Source organism: Narcine bancroftii, chromosome 6, assembly GCF_036971445.1.
Source record: "Narcine bancroftii isolate sNarBan1 chromosome 6, sNarBan1.hap1, whole genome shotgun sequence".
NCBI lineage: Eukaryota > Metazoa > Chordata > Chondrichthyes > Torpediniformes > Narcinidae > Narcine > Narcine bancroftii.
In genome coordinates this window covers 125712799-125731455 of record NC_091474.1, presented here as the reverse complement: position 1 = coordinate 125731455, position 18657 = coordinate 125712799, and the positions used below count along the sequence as shown (strand labels likewise).

The 18657-nt window shown below is 46.6% G+C and overlaps 1 protein-coding gene across 2 annotated transcripts; it reads left to right on the top strand.

Moving 5' to 3' along the window:
- Positions 1 to 10783: 10783 nt before the first annotated feature.
- LOC138736443 (zona pellucida sperm-binding protein 4-like) lies at positions 10784 to 16886 on the top strand. 2 transcript variants are annotated; one of them, XM_069885973.1, is made up of 10 exons: positions 10848 to 11175; positions 12136 to 12279; positions 12776 to 12954; positions 13022 to 13119; positions 13195 to 13328; positions 13410 to 13599; positions 13723 to 13870; positions 14029 to 14101; positions 16518 to 16631; positions 16702 to 16886. In XM_069885973.1, the coding sequence occupies exons 1-10, from the start codon at positions 11067 to 11069 to the stop codon at positions 16851 to 16853; spliced, it is 1341 nt and encodes a 446-aa protein (XP_069742074.1). In that variant the 5' UTR covers positions 10848 to 11066; the 3' UTR covers positions 16854 to 16886. The 2 variants fall into 2 exon arrangements, with proteins under 2 accessions (XP_069742075.1, XP_069742074.1); XM_069885974.1 differs by lacking the exon at positions 14029 to 14101 and having other exon boundaries at positions 10784 to 11175.
- The last annotated feature ends 1771 nt before the right edge of the window (positions 16887 to 18657 follow it).

Genomic DNA, 18657 nt, shown 5'->3' with positions numbered 1-18657 from the left:
GTTCTAACGCAATAATTACGGTTATACCAAAAAAAGATAAAGACCCTTTACAGGTTTCTTCTTATAGACCAATTTCGTTGTTAAATGTAGATTATAAAATTGTAGTTAAAATTATGGCTAATAGATTAGCTCAATATCTGCCTAAAATTATACATGGTGATCAAACGGGATTTATAAAAAACAGGTATGCGTCAGATAATATTTTACGGTTAATAACCTTGATAAATAAATCTAAATTTCAGTTGAATTATCCAATAGTGATTTCATTGGATGCAGAAAAGGCTTTTGATAGAGTGGAATGGAAGTTTCTGTTCAAAGTACATGAGAAATTTTGTTTTGGTTCTTCATTTATTGGGTTGATAAAGGCTTTATATAATAGCCCGAAGGCTAGAATTGCTGTTAATGGCGAAATTTCAGAATCTTTTAGTTTGACAAGATCTACTAGACAAGGATGTCCGTTGTCACCTGCTTTATTTGCTATAGTTATTGAACCTTTAGCACAATTAATATGTCAAGATAAAAATGTTAAAGGTATGAGAGTTCTGAATGAGGAATATAAGATTAATTTATTGCTGATGATGTTTTATTATATTTGGTGGTCCGGATATTTCTTTACCTGCAATTCAAGAATGTTTAGAAATTTATGGCCAATTATCTGGTTACAAAGTAAATTGGGCTAAAAGTGAAATTTTACCAATTTGTAAAGGTGATTATTCAGTATATAAAAATATTACAAATTTGAAGTGGACTACACAAATTAAATATTTAGGAATTAATGTTAATACGGAATTTCAAGAATTATATTCAATTAATTATTTTCCTTTAATAAAAAGGATTAAATTAGATTTGATTAGGTGGAGGGATCTACCTTTGGGTTTACTAGGGAAGATTAATACCATAAAAATGAATATTTTTCCTAGAATACAATATTTGTTTCAATCAATTCCTTATTTAAAAAAAAAGTTTTTAAAGGATTTATATAAAGCGATTAGAGAATTCTTATGGAAGGGAAAATTTCTGAGAGTAGTAATGAGAAAATTGATGTGGGATTTTCAATTTGGAGGTTTAAGATGACCGAATTTTCAGCATTATTATGAAGCAGCTCAATTCAAATTTCTTAGTGCATTAATGAATATGGAAAATCCACCTAGTTGGGTAAAGATAGAAATGGCGGTTATTTTAGAAAAATTTCCTCATGAGTTTTTGTTTCGATGGAATAAAAATTTATTACGAACTTATGATGTGCCAATATTGAAACATTTATTGAATTTATGGACAAGTAAACTTAAAAAATTGGGACTTAAAAATATATATATATTCTGGAAGATTGCCATTACATAATAATCAACTTGTTCTTTTTATGGTCTCCAATGCCACTTTGAAACAATGGGAAAAGAAGGGATTTATCTGATTGTTTTTTCTGAGGGTTGTTTTTGTTCCTTTGACGAATTACAAAGGAAATATGGTATTAGTGCAAATTCTATATTTGTATATTATCAATTAAGATCTTTTGTAAAACAGTTATGTGGTCGACATATGATTTTATTGCCTGAATCTAGTTTTGAAGAATATGTACTTTCAATACCAAAAAAGGGATATATATCTGATTTGTATTGTATTTTACAAGAAATTGATAGTAAAAAAGACTGGGATAAAGATAAGTTGAAATGGGAAAAAGATTTAGGACATAAAATAGAAATTTGTCAGAATAGTATTCGGAAATTAATTAATGCTAGACTAGCGATAATTAATTATAATTTTATTCATCAGCTATATTTAACGCCGGAGAAATTTTAAAAATTTGGTTTTAGTAAGTTGGATTCTTGTTTTCGATGTGATCAGACGGCCAATACTTTTTTGCATACTGTTTGGCTTTGTGATCGATTGCAACAGTTTTGGAAAGGTATTCAATCTGTTTTTAACAGTTTATATAATATCCATCTTGTATTAGATCCCGATATATTTTTATTAGGGAACATGTAATCATTAATCGATTTAGGTTTAGAGGATTATCAGATTTAATTTATTTATTTAGCTTTAGTTGTGGCTAAGAAATGTATAGAACTTACTTGGAAAGATAGAAATATATTAACTTTAGATAAGTGGTATTTGGAAATGAAATTTTGTTTGACTATGGAAAGGATATCTTTTTCAATTCAGGATAAGATGTCTTTTTATAAGTTAAAGTGGACTCCGTTTGCTAATTATATGCATTTAAGTTTGATTTAAATATATGTTTAAGTGTGATATTTTAGTATTGACAATTTTTTTTTGTTGTTTGAATTTTTTTAGGTTAAGTTTTATCTCTTTTTTGTAAGTGGGTATTTTTTTCATATATAATATTGTCAATTTTATTAACTCTTCACTCTTTATTTTGGGGGGAGGGTTGGACTAATTTTAAGTTAGACTATTAATATTGTGTTACAATTAATGGGGGGGGATATTTTGTGTAGTTTTCTGATGTAATATTGTAATCATACCTTTTTAAATTTTTTTTTCTATTTTTCTTTAAATGTAATTCTTTATTGTTTTCATGTTATAAAATTTTAAATAAAGTCTTCAAAAAAAAAGCAGAAGTCATTGCGGGGACAATGGCACAGTCCAGCACACGGACGTGGTGGGGTCCACGGGGGAGGTAAGGAGGTCATAGAGGGCCACTGAGCTGCCGGCAGGTTTAGAGAGGCACACCTTTGCAAAGTGGCCTTTCTTGCTGCATCGGGAATAATACAGGTTCCTAGCTGGGTAGTTTTGGCGTGATCATCGATCTGACCCACACCAGGACCCACAGTACTTACAGGGGTGCCGAGCACCTGTTGCAGCGACGTTCTCCTCCCCAGCTTGGCCTGGGGCTGCAGCTGCAGTGTGAGAGGGCCATGAGGGAGCCTGGGGAAAACCGGAATTGAAGGCTTCGATGTGCAGGGCTGCTGCTTCCAAGGTTTGAACCACTTTCACAGTCCCGATTAAGGCATAGATGTTGTCCTCCAGCAGCTTCTGCCGGGTGGCCCTCGAGCATAGCCCTCGGACGAAGGCGTCCCAGATCAGCCTCTCGACCTCCTCTACACTTGCCCTGGGTTCAGCCAGACATGGTTGGGCCAACTCTCGCAAGTGTCCCAGGTAAGACTCAGCCATCTCCCCGGGTTGCTGGATGTTGAGGAGGTACCTTGCACAAACCACATTCATGGGGGGCTTGTACAAGTTCTCAAGAGTTTCCATTGTGCTCTTGTATGTGGTGCAGCCTTTGGTTACCTGGAAGGCTCGGGGACCCAGCTTTGACCCGGAGTAGGACCAACCTCTTCCAATCGGAGTCCAGGATGTCGCCCTCGTATGCCTCGATGATTGCCTCAACCGCGTGCTGCCGGATCTCGAAGTATGTCTGGGCTTCCAGGTGGGGTGGGTCGACCTTGAGGCTCCCTGCACACAAGAGTTTTTCCATGGCAGCCATGGGAAAATTTTGTGGATTAAATTGTGGTGCGCTATTTGACAGAATCAGGCACACACAAGGTAAAGACTGAACAACAGGCTTTAATCCACAAAAACCTCCACAGAGCCAGGCTGGCTGTGGCTGCAGCAACTCAGTGTGAGGCCTTGGGAGGCCGGCGCAGGGTTATATCCCAGAGGGTGATTAACACTCGACCGAGTGGGGCTTGATCCATTCAGGCCGACTGAATGGCTGCTGGTCAGGTATTGTCCTGTCCCCTTACACTCCTGCAGATACAGAGGTTGCCCCCTGCAGTACCACCACAGAAACCAAGTCCCAACACCTGCACTGTACTGTGAAGGGACGAAATCCACAATACACATGGCATTTTGTGACAAGCAACCCCAGCAAGCCACTGTGGGATCAGTGATTGACAGGCAGCAACCCTTTTTGCTGTGAAACACAAAAGTCTGCAGTCACTGTGATTATATGAAAAACACAGAAATGCTGGAAGAATTCAGCAGGTCTTACAGTGTCCATGGGAGGTAGAGATATTCCATAGACATTTCGGGCCTGAGCTAGAGCTTCACGGTAGCCTTCTTCAAGAACCTCTTTGCTGCCAAGATCAATATGTGAAGAACCACTGCACTACTCTGTGAACTAACCGGCCAACACAGTCAATGCAAAATCTGCTGGAGGAGCTCAGCGGTGCAGTTTCATCATTCTTAATGATGGATTCTCTCTGAAATGTTGACAACATTTCCCCATTGATTTTGCTCGACTCTTGAGTTCCTATAGTAGATTGTGTTTTGCTCCAGATTCCTGCATCTGCAGTTTCTTGTGTGGCTGCAGACTTCACTCACTCCAGCCAACAAGACAGTGGAGGGGCATAGATCTGTGCAACCCACCTGAGGACTCAAGGAGACTGCCCAATAAAGTTCCAGAAGCACACAGCAGGGAAATGGACAAATGGAGATTAACCACAGTCCTACAAGGTCATAGGCTGGTCCAGCAAGTGCAGGGGGGAGGGTCATGTGATTCTCTAGTACGTTTCACCTCAATGGATTGTGCAGACCATAAGAGGTATTCAAAGAGAGTGATGGTTATTTTTTGAATGAACTGGTAATTAGCTGAATGAAACTATTACAGAGTTCTGTGTTGTGTATTGGCCTATGTGTTGTGTAGTTTTATGTTAAAAAGTGACAGTTTGCCTTAGAGAGCCAAGGTGAAGGTGGACTACTGAGAGAGTGGGAGACGGACTGAGCATGTGTAGAAAATTATCTAAAAATTTCTTGACTTGGATGATAAACCACCACTGGGGCTGCTGTGGAATGGAAGAAGGCCCAGAGCATGAGTCATGGTCTGGAGGACAGTTTAGAATGTTGGGATTTCAAAAAGGATGAACATTCCAAAGGCAGCCAGAAGGATCCGGACCAAGCCAGTGGTTCCTCTCTCTGCAAGCAACACAAGAAGACAATTTCGAATTTTGTGCTCTCTCTCTCTCTCTCTCTCTCTCAAAGATCTTTGGCTTCAGTTTACCAAACAAACTGAATTTTGTTTATGATCTTTGCTTTGGTTGAGATCGAAGTTTTGTGAGTCTTGTGTTTGTTTTGTGTCTAAGTTTTTCTTTGGGCTGGTTGGAAATATAATTTAGACTTTAATTACATATGTTATATTTGGGCTGGGGAATTTATTAGTTTTACACTGTTATAGAGATTTGCAGAGTGACCAGTGGGCATTGTTATATAAAAGGGGGGACTTTGAATTAAAGTTTGAAGGTGAATTTTTTGTTAATAAAGTAATTGTTCATCTTTACCCCTGTGTGATATGCCTTCTTTGTGGTTGATGGTTTGATCTTGTAACATAATTTGGGGCCATCGTCCAGGATCAAACCAATTTGGAAGCTTTAGGGGTGATTGACGTGCTTAGTTATTAGTCGTTTGAGTTTGACTCAAGCTCCAGCTTGAAATTAAAAATAAACGGTGAGTGTAAAAGTCACCAGCAGAAAAACCTGCAACGATGAATATTGACCAGTTCATAGCTAACCCTTCAGTGGTTAATTTAAAAATGGCTAAAAAGTCATAACTGATGGTTATAGTTGGCAAGTTAAAACTTCTTACAGTAAGAACTGGGACGAAAAAGAAGAAAATTACCCGAAAGATTGTTAAGCACTATGTAGGAAAGGGGGTATTTGAAGAAGCTGCATTAGAACAGTTTCCAAAGGAGAGAACATCCGAGGAAGTAAAGTTGGCTTTGAGAAAATTAGAGTTGGAGGAAAAAAGAGAGGCAAAAAGAAAGCCGGACAGGAAGCAGTAAGACAGGCAAAAAGGGAAGAGAGAGAGGAAAAAAGAGAGGCAGAAAGGAAAGCCAAACAGGAAGCAGTATGGCAGGCAGAAAGGGAAGAGAGAGGGGAAAAAAGAGAGGCAGAAAGGAAAGCTGAATGGGAAGCAGTAAGGCAGGCAGAAAGGGAAGAGAGAGAGGAAAAAAGAGAGGCAGAAAGGAAAGCCACACGGGAAGCAGCAAGGCAGGCAGAAATGGAGGAAAGAGCAGCTGCAAGGGAGGAGAGAGAGAAAGAATGGAAACATGAGCTAGAACTAGCTAAATTGAGGCAGACCCCAACCCAAGGAGAGGGAGAAGCCCCAAACCCACTTGCTGGTCAGGAGGAGAGGTTTCTGGTCAGTAGAGAAGTGAGGTTAGTTCCTCCATTTGAAGAAGCTGAAATAGACCAGTATTTTCAGCATTTTGAGAAAATAGCTGTAAATTTTAAATGGCCACCAGACCAGTGGTCACTCCTGCTACAAAGTGTTCTCAAAGGGAAATCCCAACAGGTGTACTCGTGTCTCACTGTACAACAAGCAGTTGATTATGAATTTGTAAAGCAGGCTATACTCCAATCTTATGAACTAGTCCCAGAGGCTTATAGACAAAAGTTCAGGAGTTTAAAAAAAACAGCAACCCAATCTTACCTGGATTTTGCTTATAGGAAGGTTGTGTGTTTTGATCGGTGGTTTCCCACAACGAAAGTAGAAAATAACTTTGATTTATTGATTTATTGATTCTGATTGAGGAGATTAAAAATTGTGTTCCTGATGATATTCAAGTGTATTTGGCAGAAAAAAATATATAAAAACTTGGCAAGAATTGCTAAATTCGCAGAGGAATATGCTTTAACCTACAAGTCTAAGTGGACACCAGGGAAATCCTTTCAAAGGAATACTGCTGATAATCCAAGTAGAGTAGAAAGAAAATCTAGAAGTGAGGTTAAAGGAAGAGAGGAAGAGAAATGGGTGAAGAAAAAATTTTTGAGTGTTATTTGCCAATATTGTAAGACGTCAAGGGACATAATAGCAAATTGTTCTGTACTGAAAAGGAAGAAAGAGAAAGGGGTGGTACCAACTGCCTGTGTTCAGAGTGAGAAAGTTAGGGATATTTTTAAACCATTCATGACCAAAGGTTTCATTTCAGTTAAAGAAGGATCCAATCAGGTGCCAGTTAAAATCCTGCGGGATACTGGAGCAGCCCAATCGCTTGTATTAAGCAACGTTTTGAATTTTGGTGAGGAGACCAATACTGGAATGTGAATTTAATTAAAGGTATTGGTGATGAAGCAGAGTCTATACCTTTGCATAGAATAGTGATGAAATCAGACTTAGTTAATGGGCTGGTTACGATAGGGATAAGATCAAGTCTGCTGGTGGATGGAGTTTCTCTTTTATTAGGAAATGATTTACCAGAGGGTAAAGTCATACCTGCAGTGAAACTCACAAGTAAGCCATTGGTTTATGAGTCTGAAAAGGATTTGGAAATCTACGCTGCGTGTGCCATTACTAGAGCCATATCTAGAAAAAAGGTAGAGGTAGAAAAAATTTGTGATGATTCTGTAGTGGAGGCAAGCATTGAGGAGAAACCTAAGGATCCAGCTTAGCTGGTGTCAAGAGAAGAATTAATAGCTAGACAAAAGCATGATCCTGATCTTGCTGGGATAAGAGATAAGCTTCTTTCTAACCAGGAAATTGAAATTGTGCCAGAAGGTTACTTTGTTCAAGATGGAATATTGATGAGAAAGTGGAGACCACGTGATACCTACCAGTGAAAACTGGGCGGTAATAAGGCAAGTTGTAATTCCCAAAACTTACAGGAATGAAATATTAAAGTTGGCTCATAATACACCTTTGGGAGGTTATCTTGGAATGAAGAAGACAGTAGAAAAGATAAGGAAACAGTTTTATTGGCTGAAATTAAAAAAGGATGTTGTGAACTTTTGTAGAACCTGTCACACTTGTCAACTGGTGGGCAAGCCTAATCACACTGGGGAAAAGCCGTTCATCTGCCCCAAGTGCGGAAAGGGCTTCACCCAGACCTTTACAACCCATCCCTGCTTTCGGGGACCCCTTCTGAAAAATGATAGTGGATTGTTTTTGCCCATTGCCAAAAGCCAAAGCAGGAAATGAACATTTGTTAACATTCGTGCACAGCTTCAAGGTTTCCAGAGGCTATTCCCCTGAGAAACTTTAAAGCAAAGACGATTGTGAAGGCTATGCTAAAATTTTTCACACTGTTTGGCCTACCAAGGGAAATTCAATCAGACTAAGGGAGTAATTTTATGTCTGGAATATTTCAACAGATGGTGTATGAATTGGGAGCCCAACAAATTGTGTCATCTGCCTATCATCCTGAAAGGGGCCTTGCAAAGGTTCCATTTAACTGTGAAAAATATGATGAGGGCTTATTGCATGGAAAATAATAAGGACTGGGATGAAGGAATCCATTTGTTATTGTTTGCTGTTAGAGAGGCAACTCAGGAATCTCTGGGCTTTAGTCCATTTGCGTTGGTGTTTGGTCATGAAGTCGGGGGTCCATTACTATTGTTGAAGGAACAGTAGATACATAATGATATACCATCAAATCTGTTGGATTATGTTTTCAAATTTAAAAACAGATTACATCAGGGTTGCGAGATGGCAAGGAAAAATGTAAAAACTGCTCAGGGAAAAATGAAAATTCGATATGATCAAAAAGCAAAAATTAGGGACATTAAACCTGGTGACAAAGTATTGGTTTTGTTTCCAATGCAGTCAAACCCTTTGAGAGCTCAGTTTTCAGGACCAATATAAGGTCAAATCACATATGAACCAGGTCACCTATGTCATTGAGATGCCTGATCATTGAAGAGAGACACAGGTTTGTCACTTGAACATGCTTAAACCTTACTTTGAGAAAATGACTGAGGAGGAGACTAGGATTCCAACTAAGATGCTAGTTATAGAGGAAAGTAAGGAGGAGATAAATTTTGAGGAAGGTCATGGAGCACAAAGTGTTAAGCCCCAGGCTGGAAAATTCTATAGTTCTGCTCCGGATGGGGGTCAGTGGACGTGTTTGATCAGCATATACTGGGGTTTGAACACAGATCCAGCAGTCCGATCTGTTTAGTAGTAGTGGCGAAGTTGTAGGAAATGCTGAGGGAAGGTGTTTGTTGATGTGACATTGCTGATCATCTCAGTGAGCAGCAGGGATAAGTGTGAGACTTTTATCGTCTAGGGGGTGGGGGGAAAAAGGGATTAGAAAGGAAGGGAAAAGAGTGAGTGGGATGTGGAGACAAGACGGGTTAGACTGGGCCAGGATCGCGACCCAATGGGTGTCCCCAGCACCCATTTTGGGGCTGTGGGGGGGGGGGGGGTGGCGGACTGGTGATTGTCATCCCACACTCTCCCCGAGTCCTCAGTTTGGAATCAGGAGATGGGGAGTGTGCCAGGTGTTGGGACCGTGGGTTCTCCCCTTGGCCAGTGGGCCATAAGTTTGATTCACAGCCTGCTGCAGCATGCTCAACCAGTGAGTCGGCTGTCAGAGAGCAAATGCTCTCTCTAAGCAGGCCATTCATTCTTTTGATTAACCCTGATGCCTGTGGGAGGTAGGGTAGTGGAAGAGCCACGAGATCCTCATCTCAGCAGCCTAGCCCCAGTGAAGTGTGAGCCCTGATCAGATTGTACCTCCCACAAGTCTCCATAGATGGATGAGAGGTACTGCAATCCTTTGATGGTGTTATTCTGGTCGGGTTTCTCGCAGGGCACTGCCACCAGTACACCAGATTGTGTGTCCACCATCGACAGGGCATATTGGTTTTTATTTTGGCATGGGAGTGGTCCGATACCTTCAATAGGCCATACGCGACCTGCTCCCGTACCGTGGCGAATGTGATCTGGCAGCCCCATTGGCCAACCCCGTGGCTTCACCTATTGACAGGTAGGGCAGTCCACAACACTGATCCAACGTCAGGGCAACCCCGAAATGCTCTGTCCATCGCTATGTGATATCGGCCCCTAGATGGCTGCTTTTGTGCTGTGTCCATGCAGCCAGCGCCCCATTGTTAGCTTCAGGTGGGAAGGTGGTGGCAATGCATATTTGAGCAGCCTGGTCCACTTGGTGGACTGTGATCTCCCTGTGGATCTCCTGCTACCAGATAAAATGCAAGTGCTGCTGCTGTTGTCCCCAGAGGAGGAGTCCGTGGATTTCCCACCCCATCTCGTGCCACCGGGCCATCCACACTGCCATGATGGTGGGATCCTCTAATGTGCGTGCTACTGCTGCCAGCTCGGCGAGCTGGCTGGAGCTACCCTCCCCTTTCCCCTACAGGATTTTTCCCGTAGCAGGGTGAAGTGCCGCCATCTACCAATACTGTTCTTTCCCGCCCCTTTCCAGCGGCTGCAGCCATCTGTGAACTAGGCGTGTGATTTTTGTTGAGGGCCAGCCCAAGGACACAAGGGAGGGCGGGATTTCCGCTAACTCTGGGACTGGGTCCTGGGTCTGTGGGAAGTGTGATATAGAGAATTTAGGTTAAAAAGACTTAAGTTAAAATGTGATGATTAATCATAAACAGGGAAGCCAGAACGGACAGAGAGTTTACTAGCAGTCAAGGACAGAAGGATCTGCTGAATATGTTTTTTTAAACCTATCTTTTCATGGTCATAGTGAGAGACATGCAGGAGACAAAGGATTGATAAGAAGTGTGAGAAACAGAATTTAGTGAATGTAGAGTTCACAGCGTACGTAACGAACGTGATAATTAATAATGCAGTTATACTTAGAATGTTTTTGTAATACTAACCAATTAAAACAGTATTAATAAGAAGGGGAAGGGCAAATAATAAGGGTATAAAAATCAATGCACTGTATGTATCGGGGCTTAACTGGTGAGAAACCAGTTGAGTCCAACTCTGCAGACTTGTAAATAAAGCTTGTCGTGTCATCAGTTTTAAAGAGACTCATGTGTGAGAAGTTTTATTTCTGACAGGAAGGACATGACTTGCTCGTGGAGGAGGCTGACCCCTTCTGGACTGGGCTCAGCTCGGTCCACGATGTACTATTGCCACGAGATAACCGCTGGCACGGCCTTCTTTGTGGGTGGAATTGGAGGATTTGACCCACGCATGATGGGCAGGTGGACTGACTGGGTCAGTGCCGGTTTGCCAGGAAGCAGGCAAACAGCTGGAGCCCAAATGGGCTGTTGCAAGCAGCGACTTCAGGCTTTGTCCAGGAAGCCCAGTGGGACTCTGCGACCTTGGAGCTTTTGCCAGAGGCTCCCATCAGCTGTCAGCTCTCGCCCAAACCTGCAACTCAAGACGAACACCTGCTTGTCTGGGAGCGAGGGCTAATGCTTCTTCGACGGCTTGCTTTGCTGTGTCAAAAGCAGCCTGTTGTTCGGGTCCCATGGGAAGGTGGCCACTTTACGCGCTACCCTACAGAATCATCTAAGTATCATGGTGAGGTGGGGTATACGCTGTCTCCAATAACCCAGGAAACCCACGAAACTCTGGCTGCCAGATTTACTAGTGAGGACAGCAACATTTAACATCTGGTTTCTGGCCAACGCTACCCAGTCATCTCGCCCGCGTCCCAGGAGGGCTACCCTAGTGCTGCAAATTAGAAGCCGAGTTGATGTAGGATGAGTGAGATCTCAGTGTTTCTACCTGTCCTTCCCCAGTTACCAATCTCCCAGCCCATTCGTGAACTGCTTTTCACTCCCCCCCTGCAGTGGTCTCACACACCCCACCCCCTTCACTCCTTCTACTGTCCGGCATCCGATATCCTCGGCCCTTCTGTCCTCACTCTCACGCTTAGCCTTATGAAGGTTCCCGACCCGGAACGGGGACCGTCCGTCCCGCCCCATGGTCCTGTCTGACCCGATGAGGCCCCGCAGCTTCTCTTACGTTATTTGTGTGTTAGAGTCGAAAGTTCCTCAGCATGGAAGCAAGCCGTTCGGCCCACCTTCCCCATGCCGGCCAACCTAGACCCATTTGCCAGTCTTGGTCCATCCCCTTGTTCTTCATCGTGAGATTCCCTTGGATGGGGTGACCTGTCTCCGCCCCATCGCTGCCGACTGAACAGTCAACACAAACAACGATACCAGTTGGAGAGACGAGTTGAATAATGTGCCCGCGGCCATATTCACTGGGAAGTATTTGGAGCGGTGAATGGAGCCAGAGGCTCCCTAATTGAAACCGGGACTATCCCGAGTGACCCGCAGGAATGTGCGAGGCCACGGACGGCTGATTGGGGCGTTCATTGCGGCTCATTAAGCAGCGCTGGTAGAAAGAGGTGGCTCGGTTCTACGGCTTCACTCAGCCGGCTGGCGTGACTTGTGATGGACGGGCTACGGGCTCTGAGTTTGATCTTCGCCGCGATGTGTTCAGCGCAGACTCCCTCTCTGCTTCTCCCCGCAGATAAATGTTGGTTGTCTCCCCAATTCCGCAAAGCTTGTGGGTTTGCGGGAATTTCCGGCCGCGAGTGTGTGCGGAGAGGCTGTTGCTTTGATGGAGGGAGCGCGGATTCGCCGCAGTGTTTCCACTCCCTGGACAGTCTGCCCGGTGAGTGTATTCCCGGCCCGCCGGTGTTCCGGGACTCCCCGGGTGTCTGGAATCGGGCTGTGGGCAGCGTGTCGGGGACAGACTTTATCCGCTCTCTTCTCTAGTGACAAATTCCCTCTGGAGAGGGGAACTATTCTGTCTCTGGACTCCTCTCCATCACGGGAGGGTGGTCTTGGTTACTGCCTCCTCTACTGACGGGTTGGGGGTCGCTGGTGGTCTGATTTGTTCTCTCACCGTTCAGTGCCCGAATTTCTTGCTCTTTAATTTCTCTCCCGAAAGTGTGAGCCCCAATGCCCCGTTAATGCCGTCTATTCGGATTCACTCAATCCTCTTCAATGGATGCGATGCTTCTCTGGTAAACCCGTGCGGGTAAGAAGCTTGTCAATTTAATACCAGGAATTGGTGACGGTGTGGAGGCGTCGAAGGGGATAGGCGGGGTCTTTTCGCTGAGGTCTCTCCCGGACACTGATTCCCTGATTCCCTTGGCCATTCGTAGTGTGCACGGAAGACGGACGGGTGCTGGTCGCCATCTCCAAGGATCTGACCCTGCCTCCTCTGAACCTGAGCTCGGTGCATGTGAAGGATGGCTCCGGAGCTGAGTGCCATGCCACCTCCGTCTCTGCGGACACCGTGCTCTTCCAGTTCCGACTCACCGAGTGTGGCACCACTCAGCGGGTAGGTATCGGGCCAGGGATCCAGGCAGGCGCACAACCGGGGGCTAATGATCTGATCTCCCCTTCAGATGAACGGCGGGAACGTGGTGTATGAAACGGACGTGTTGGGGGGGTTTGAGGTGCTGGATGGAGCTTTGGGCTCGGTCACCCGAGACAGTCCCTTCAGGTGAGTGAGGAGACCGCTTCAACGGGGAGCGGAGGAGCGCGGTAGGTTTGCAGAGTCATGTCGGTTCTCTTGCAGGGTTCATGTACAGTGCCGTTACAACGGAAGCCAGCAGACCGAGCTGCATGTGACGCCTGGGGTTTACCCCGTGTCTCCGCCCCTGCCTGCCGTGGAGACGGGCGCCCTGCTTCTGGAGCTGAGGATAGCGAGAGGTAATGAGCGCTCACGGACGCCCAGTGCACAATTGCAGGCTCTCTCCAAACAGTGGCCGATCTTCACCGTTCTCTCTGCAGACGGCGCCTACCGGAGCTGGTACGTGGCAGCTGACTACCCGATCACGAGGGTGCTGCGGGAGCCCGTGTTTGTGGAGGTTCGTGTCCTGAACGTCAACGACCCGTCGCTGGTGCTGGTTCTCAATGAGTGCTGGGCCACGCCTGGACCCGAGATGTTTTGGGGTCTTCGCTGGGATCTCCTGGTGGACAGGTGATGGTCGGAGTGTTTGCGGCGAACTGGGGCCGGGGAGGCCACGGCTGTGAAGCACCGCCCGGAGTTCTTCTCCCCACCCCACCCCCCCTTCTCATTGAACCCGCTTTATCCCTGTTCCAGGTGCCCATTTGCTGGTGACCACTACAAAACTCGCCTGTTCCCGATGGCCGCCGCTTCCCACCTGCGCTTTCCAACGCACCATCAACGGTTTGTTGTCAGCACCTTCGCATTCTTGGACTTGGATCCATCCCGGGCTCTGAGGAGGGAGGTGAGTGCCCTGCAGTGCCTCTCCGGCCTTCACTTGCCTGCATTGTGTGCCCTCCTGTCAGTGATGGTGGGGGCCCCCGCTGGTCCCCTTTGACGGGAGAAGTATTGATCTCCTGCCTCGGGTATTGGCCTTGACCGTGCCGCATTCTCCATCCCCAGGTTTACTTCCATTGCAGAGCAGAGGTTTGCTCTCCATCCGTCCGAGACGCCTGCACGGCTCCCTGCCACCCCAGTAAGTAGCAGCTCGGAGATTCCGCGACTGAGTTAAACAAGAAAATCTCAGATGTTGCAGTCAAGTGTAGGAGGCAGACACTCGACACTTTATACAGTAAAGTAAAATGTGGGCTGAGCCCTTCATCTGGAAAGTAGAGCCGCCTGGATTACGCGGGGAGGAACACGGGATGCTATCTGGATGCATAGGAGAAGAATAGAAAAATCTGTCGAGTGGTGGATGGAAGCGGCAGAGAATGGCTGCCCTCTAGGAAAAGGCAGGGAACTGGGGGAAGGGTGCGCTCGAAGAGGCCAATTGAAATTGGAGAAGTCTTTATTGCGAACTATTCTGGTTGGGGACGTGCTAAGATGGTGGTCCTCTAATTTTTGCATTGCCCCGAGTTGGCAGCACATGAGGCCATAGACCGATTTGGACAGGTGACGGGTCATGGTTTCCATTTCAACGAAAGAAGCGGTTGATTTTTGTGATGTCCTTGCTCTTACAGCGGACAGTCAATGTAATCACCAAAAAATCTTTCAGTCTGCGCCCAGCTTTTCCGGTGTGGAGGATGGGTCATGGAGAGCACAGGATGCAGTGAATGACCCTGCAGGTGCAAGGTCAAGCTTGTGGCTGCGAATATTGAGGAGGTAGTTAATTTCTATTTGCCATACAAGTAGATTCAAAGGCAGTGGATTTAAAAAGTCCTAGAGGGAGCGAATCTTGCTCAAAAGGACGAGGTATTGTTTCTGGGATCCTGTTGTAAGTGGATGATGTGCGACGGCTGGCGTGCAAGGTAGTGACAGCACCTTGGGGACGTGCCAGGGTCAATTGTGTAGAGAAATGACTGAAATGCAGAGGAATAGTGAGTTGATAGCAAGAGAAGGGAAATCCCCCCCCCCCTCTGTCGAAGCAAGACAACATCCTTGAAGCACGTCAGCAGATATAGAGTATGGTGAGAGAAAATCCTTGCAGGAGGCTGGTGGGAAGAAGTGTAGTTGAGGTAACTCTTGAGTTGGTGGCTTTGTATCCAATCTCTCTGAACGCTGCATTTCCCAAGAAAGATGGAGATGGAGAAAGCAAATTCAATGTCTGGGTGAATGTTCACAGCAATGTTTATAGTTGACGACTCCTTCATGGACGCAGGAGGCAGCACCAATGTAGCCAACGCAAGAATTGCAGAACCTGGCCTTGGATGGATGGCGGAATGATAGTCGCGTTTATTTCTTCCTTTAAGCGGACAACTGAACTTTGCTTGTCAACTTGAATGTACCCGAAGTTTTATAAGGGAGGCTGAAGTGTCTGAGCCGTGATAGAGGGACGGTGATTGGAATTCGTGGTAGCGCCTAAAGGGAGGGGAAGGAGCACACTTGCGAGCCTGGGATCATCACACTCCTTCAGCCCTAATGTTGGTGCTTGGAACATCGTGGGGTTGAGTGCAACCTGCCTGGACCTGCTCGCTCCTGGGACGGCAGGGCTACCGGATATATCGGGCGACCGGGACAAGGGCCGAACCCCGGCCTGGAACATTTTACGGCAGAATTGTTGCTGCGCTGAGCATCCGCGACACCAGTGATCTCTCGTCCTGAATGTTTTGATCTCTGGCACATATTTTCGATTCCCCTGGTAATTGAGGGCGGGAGATTCTAGCAAACGAGCAGTTGAACAGGTTCCAGGGAATCCACTCGTCCCATCCTGGTCTGTTCTTAACCGTCTCCCATTTGGTGACATTTGTCCTTGGGTGAACTCTACTCTCCCAAACACTCTCCTTGATGCCCGCCTCCCCCACATCTGTTCTCATGGTGACTTCGACTCCAGGACCTCTTCCCTGTAAGAGGCTGTCCTACACAAAGTCCTTGTACGCATCTATACCAGCGGAAGCTGGACCGAGAAATGGGTGTCTCCCGAGCAGAAACAGGTCAGATTCCCTTTGGCCTCTGCAGCGAACATTTCGGCCACGTTAACTCTATCCCAACACCGTCCAACCAAATCCATTGCATCGGGTAGTCGGTGTGACCTCTTGCATCGGCGAGGCCCCAGCTGGTGAATTTTAATTTCTCTTGCCAGTCTCTCACGAACAGTGCTCGACCATTTGCACATAGCGATTAGGCCCAAAACTCAGAAGCGCATCACAATTCCTGGAAAGCCTTTAGACAACCCCCGTCTATTTAGTTCCGGTATGTCCAAGACTTCACTTTCCCTCTTTTCTGTAACCACACTCCTGCCATGGTCTCCAGCTGTCTCCCCACCTCCAACCTGTCCAATCCCTGTCGTCTGATCCTCCTCCAGCTGGGGGGTGTGGGGGTCCCGACGCGAGACATTGTATTTCTCTCAATGGACGCTGCTCGACTCGGGGCATCGCTCCAGCCCTCGTTCATTCGAATTTCCGCTTCTGCACCTTATTTCCCCACCCCATCCTTGTCTCTCTCTCCCTGCCTAGAAAGACGAAGAAGCGCAGAGGGCCGGGCTGGCACCTTGGTTACGGCCGCTGGGCCCATCATTCTCCTGGAAGACGAGGAGCGCTTAGGCGCCGGGTTGCACCAGCAGGAGGAAGGTAAGACTCGTTCCTGCAACCGGAGTGAGCGGGGAGGTGGAGCCGCCCTAATCTCGTCTTGTCCTCACAGATGGTGCCGACGATTCCCAGTCCCTTGTCCTGTCTGGAGTGGCGGTCGGGGCGGCGCTGCTCTCCGTGGCCGTGTTGGTTGGTGCTGTGGCTTTGTGGAAACGGGAGGCAGGGGTCGGCGCCGGCTCCGATCGCTGCTCAGTGGAACTGTAGGTCTGTCGAAGAATAAAGTGCTGTTGTGCCTGATCTCCGCTCTCCACTGGTTCTTTCTTCAGCTGGGAGGTTGTTCTCCTTTCCAGCGGGTATTTACTTGCTGGGATTTGGGATGTCTCCGGGAGTGATTGCCGGGGACATTAAATATTTGGAGAAATCTTTTCCGGTATTTTACGCAAGTTACTGAAAACGATGGTGAGAGTAACGGGGCTAAATCCCTTGATGCCTTTCCTGAGTCGAAGTGTTGCCATTGTGTAGGGCAATGGGTCTCAACCATTTTATTTCCACCTACATACTACTAAGTAATCCCTATGTCATCGGTGCTCTCTGATTAATAAGGGATTGCTTAAGGTGGAATGTGAGTGGAAAGAAAAAGGTTGTGAACCACTGATCTAGGGCCTGCATCCAGGTGCAATATATTCCCTCGGCTGTTTCTGCACAGGATGTTGACTGAAGGTTTAATAGCGGAGTTCGGGAGGGTGGGGGGTGTGACCTACCAGGGGTCTGTGGCACAGCTTCAGATAAAAGGCTGTTTATCCCAAGATTAACTGGCTGCCGATGAACCTTCATTTCCCACCCCGCAAATGTTGGTCGCCTTCCTGTTTGCTCAACACCGGGTAACTAATGTGGCAGAACTGTAGGGCATATGTCGGTTGAATGGTTGAGATATTCATCGGTGGCCCACAGAAGTCAGACCATGGGTTAATGGGAACACAACTGACTAATTTATGGTTGAAGCATTTTATCCTCTGCCTGTGGTGCACATTGCGGGATCTAGTGTGTGTCAGACAAATACGGAAGTCCATGAGTGCAATACTTTGCTGAGTGTATGGTGGTAGGGTTGTGAATGCAATATTGTGAGACCTTCTCAGTGAGTTTGTGCGACAAGCAACGTTTGCACTGGCAGTTGCTGAGGCCGACCTCCAGGTGGATCATTTGGGTGAAGAAGGGTGTGCAGTTTCTGGGGAGGTTTTCTCCAAATTATGTGCTTGCCTTTAGAATGTCTGGACTATATGAGGTCTAAGATGGTGCAGTTCAGTTTTGGATGAAAAATATTGTCAGCCACAAGCCTGCCGATGTTGGAATCTAGAGCAACATTTGCAGTTCAGCTTCTGTGGAGGCATGGGGGGAGGGTGGTGGTGTCAGTTTGGCAGTTACACCCTACATCTGGCCTCTGTTTTGGCCATGAGAGGCTTTTATTTGCAGGAGAGGCAAGAATGGCAGCTGAATGTTCTGGGTACCATTGATTCGGAGCTAATAGCAGTGGAGTGGTAGCAATGTCAGCCAGGGAAAATGTCATGGCAGAACTGACAGGGTGGATATGACTGCTTGTCTATTGGGACGGTGGAGCTCTGCGATACTGGGACGGTGGAGCTCTGCGATACTGGGACGGTGGAGCTCTGCGATACTGGGACGGTGGAGCTCTGCGATACTGGGACGGTGGAGCTCTGCGATACTGGGACGGTGGAGCTCTGCGATACTGGGACGGTGGAGCTCTGCGATACTGGGACGGTGGAGCTCTGCGATACTGGGACGGTGGAGCTCTGCGATACTGGGACGGTGGAGCTCTGCGATACTGGGACGGTGGAGCTCTGCGATACTGGGACGGTGGAGCTCTGCGATACTGGGACGGTGGAGCTCTGCGATACTGGGACGGTGGAGCTCTGCGATACTGGGACGGTGGAGCTCTGCGATACTGGGACGGTGGAGCTCTGCGATACTGGGACGGTGGAGCTCTGCGATACTGGGACGGTGGAGCTCTGCGATACTGGGACGGTGGAGCTCTGCGATACTGGGACGGTGG

Excerpts from the sequence above, each read along its gene's own strand:
- LOC138736443 (XM_069885973.1), top strand. The coding sequence starts at position 11,067 with ATGCTTCTTCGACGGCTTGCTTTGCTGTGTCAAAAGCAGCCTGTTGTT. Across the intron at positions 13,329-13,409 it reads GGAGCTGAGGATAGCGAGAG|ACGGCGCCTACCGGAGCTGG; the intron begins GTAATGAGCGCT and ends TTCTCTCTGCAG. Across the intron at positions 14,102-16,517 it reads CACGGCTCCCTGCCACCCCA|AAAGACGAAGAAGCGCAGAG; the intron begins GTAAGTAGCAGC and ends CTCCCTGCCTAG.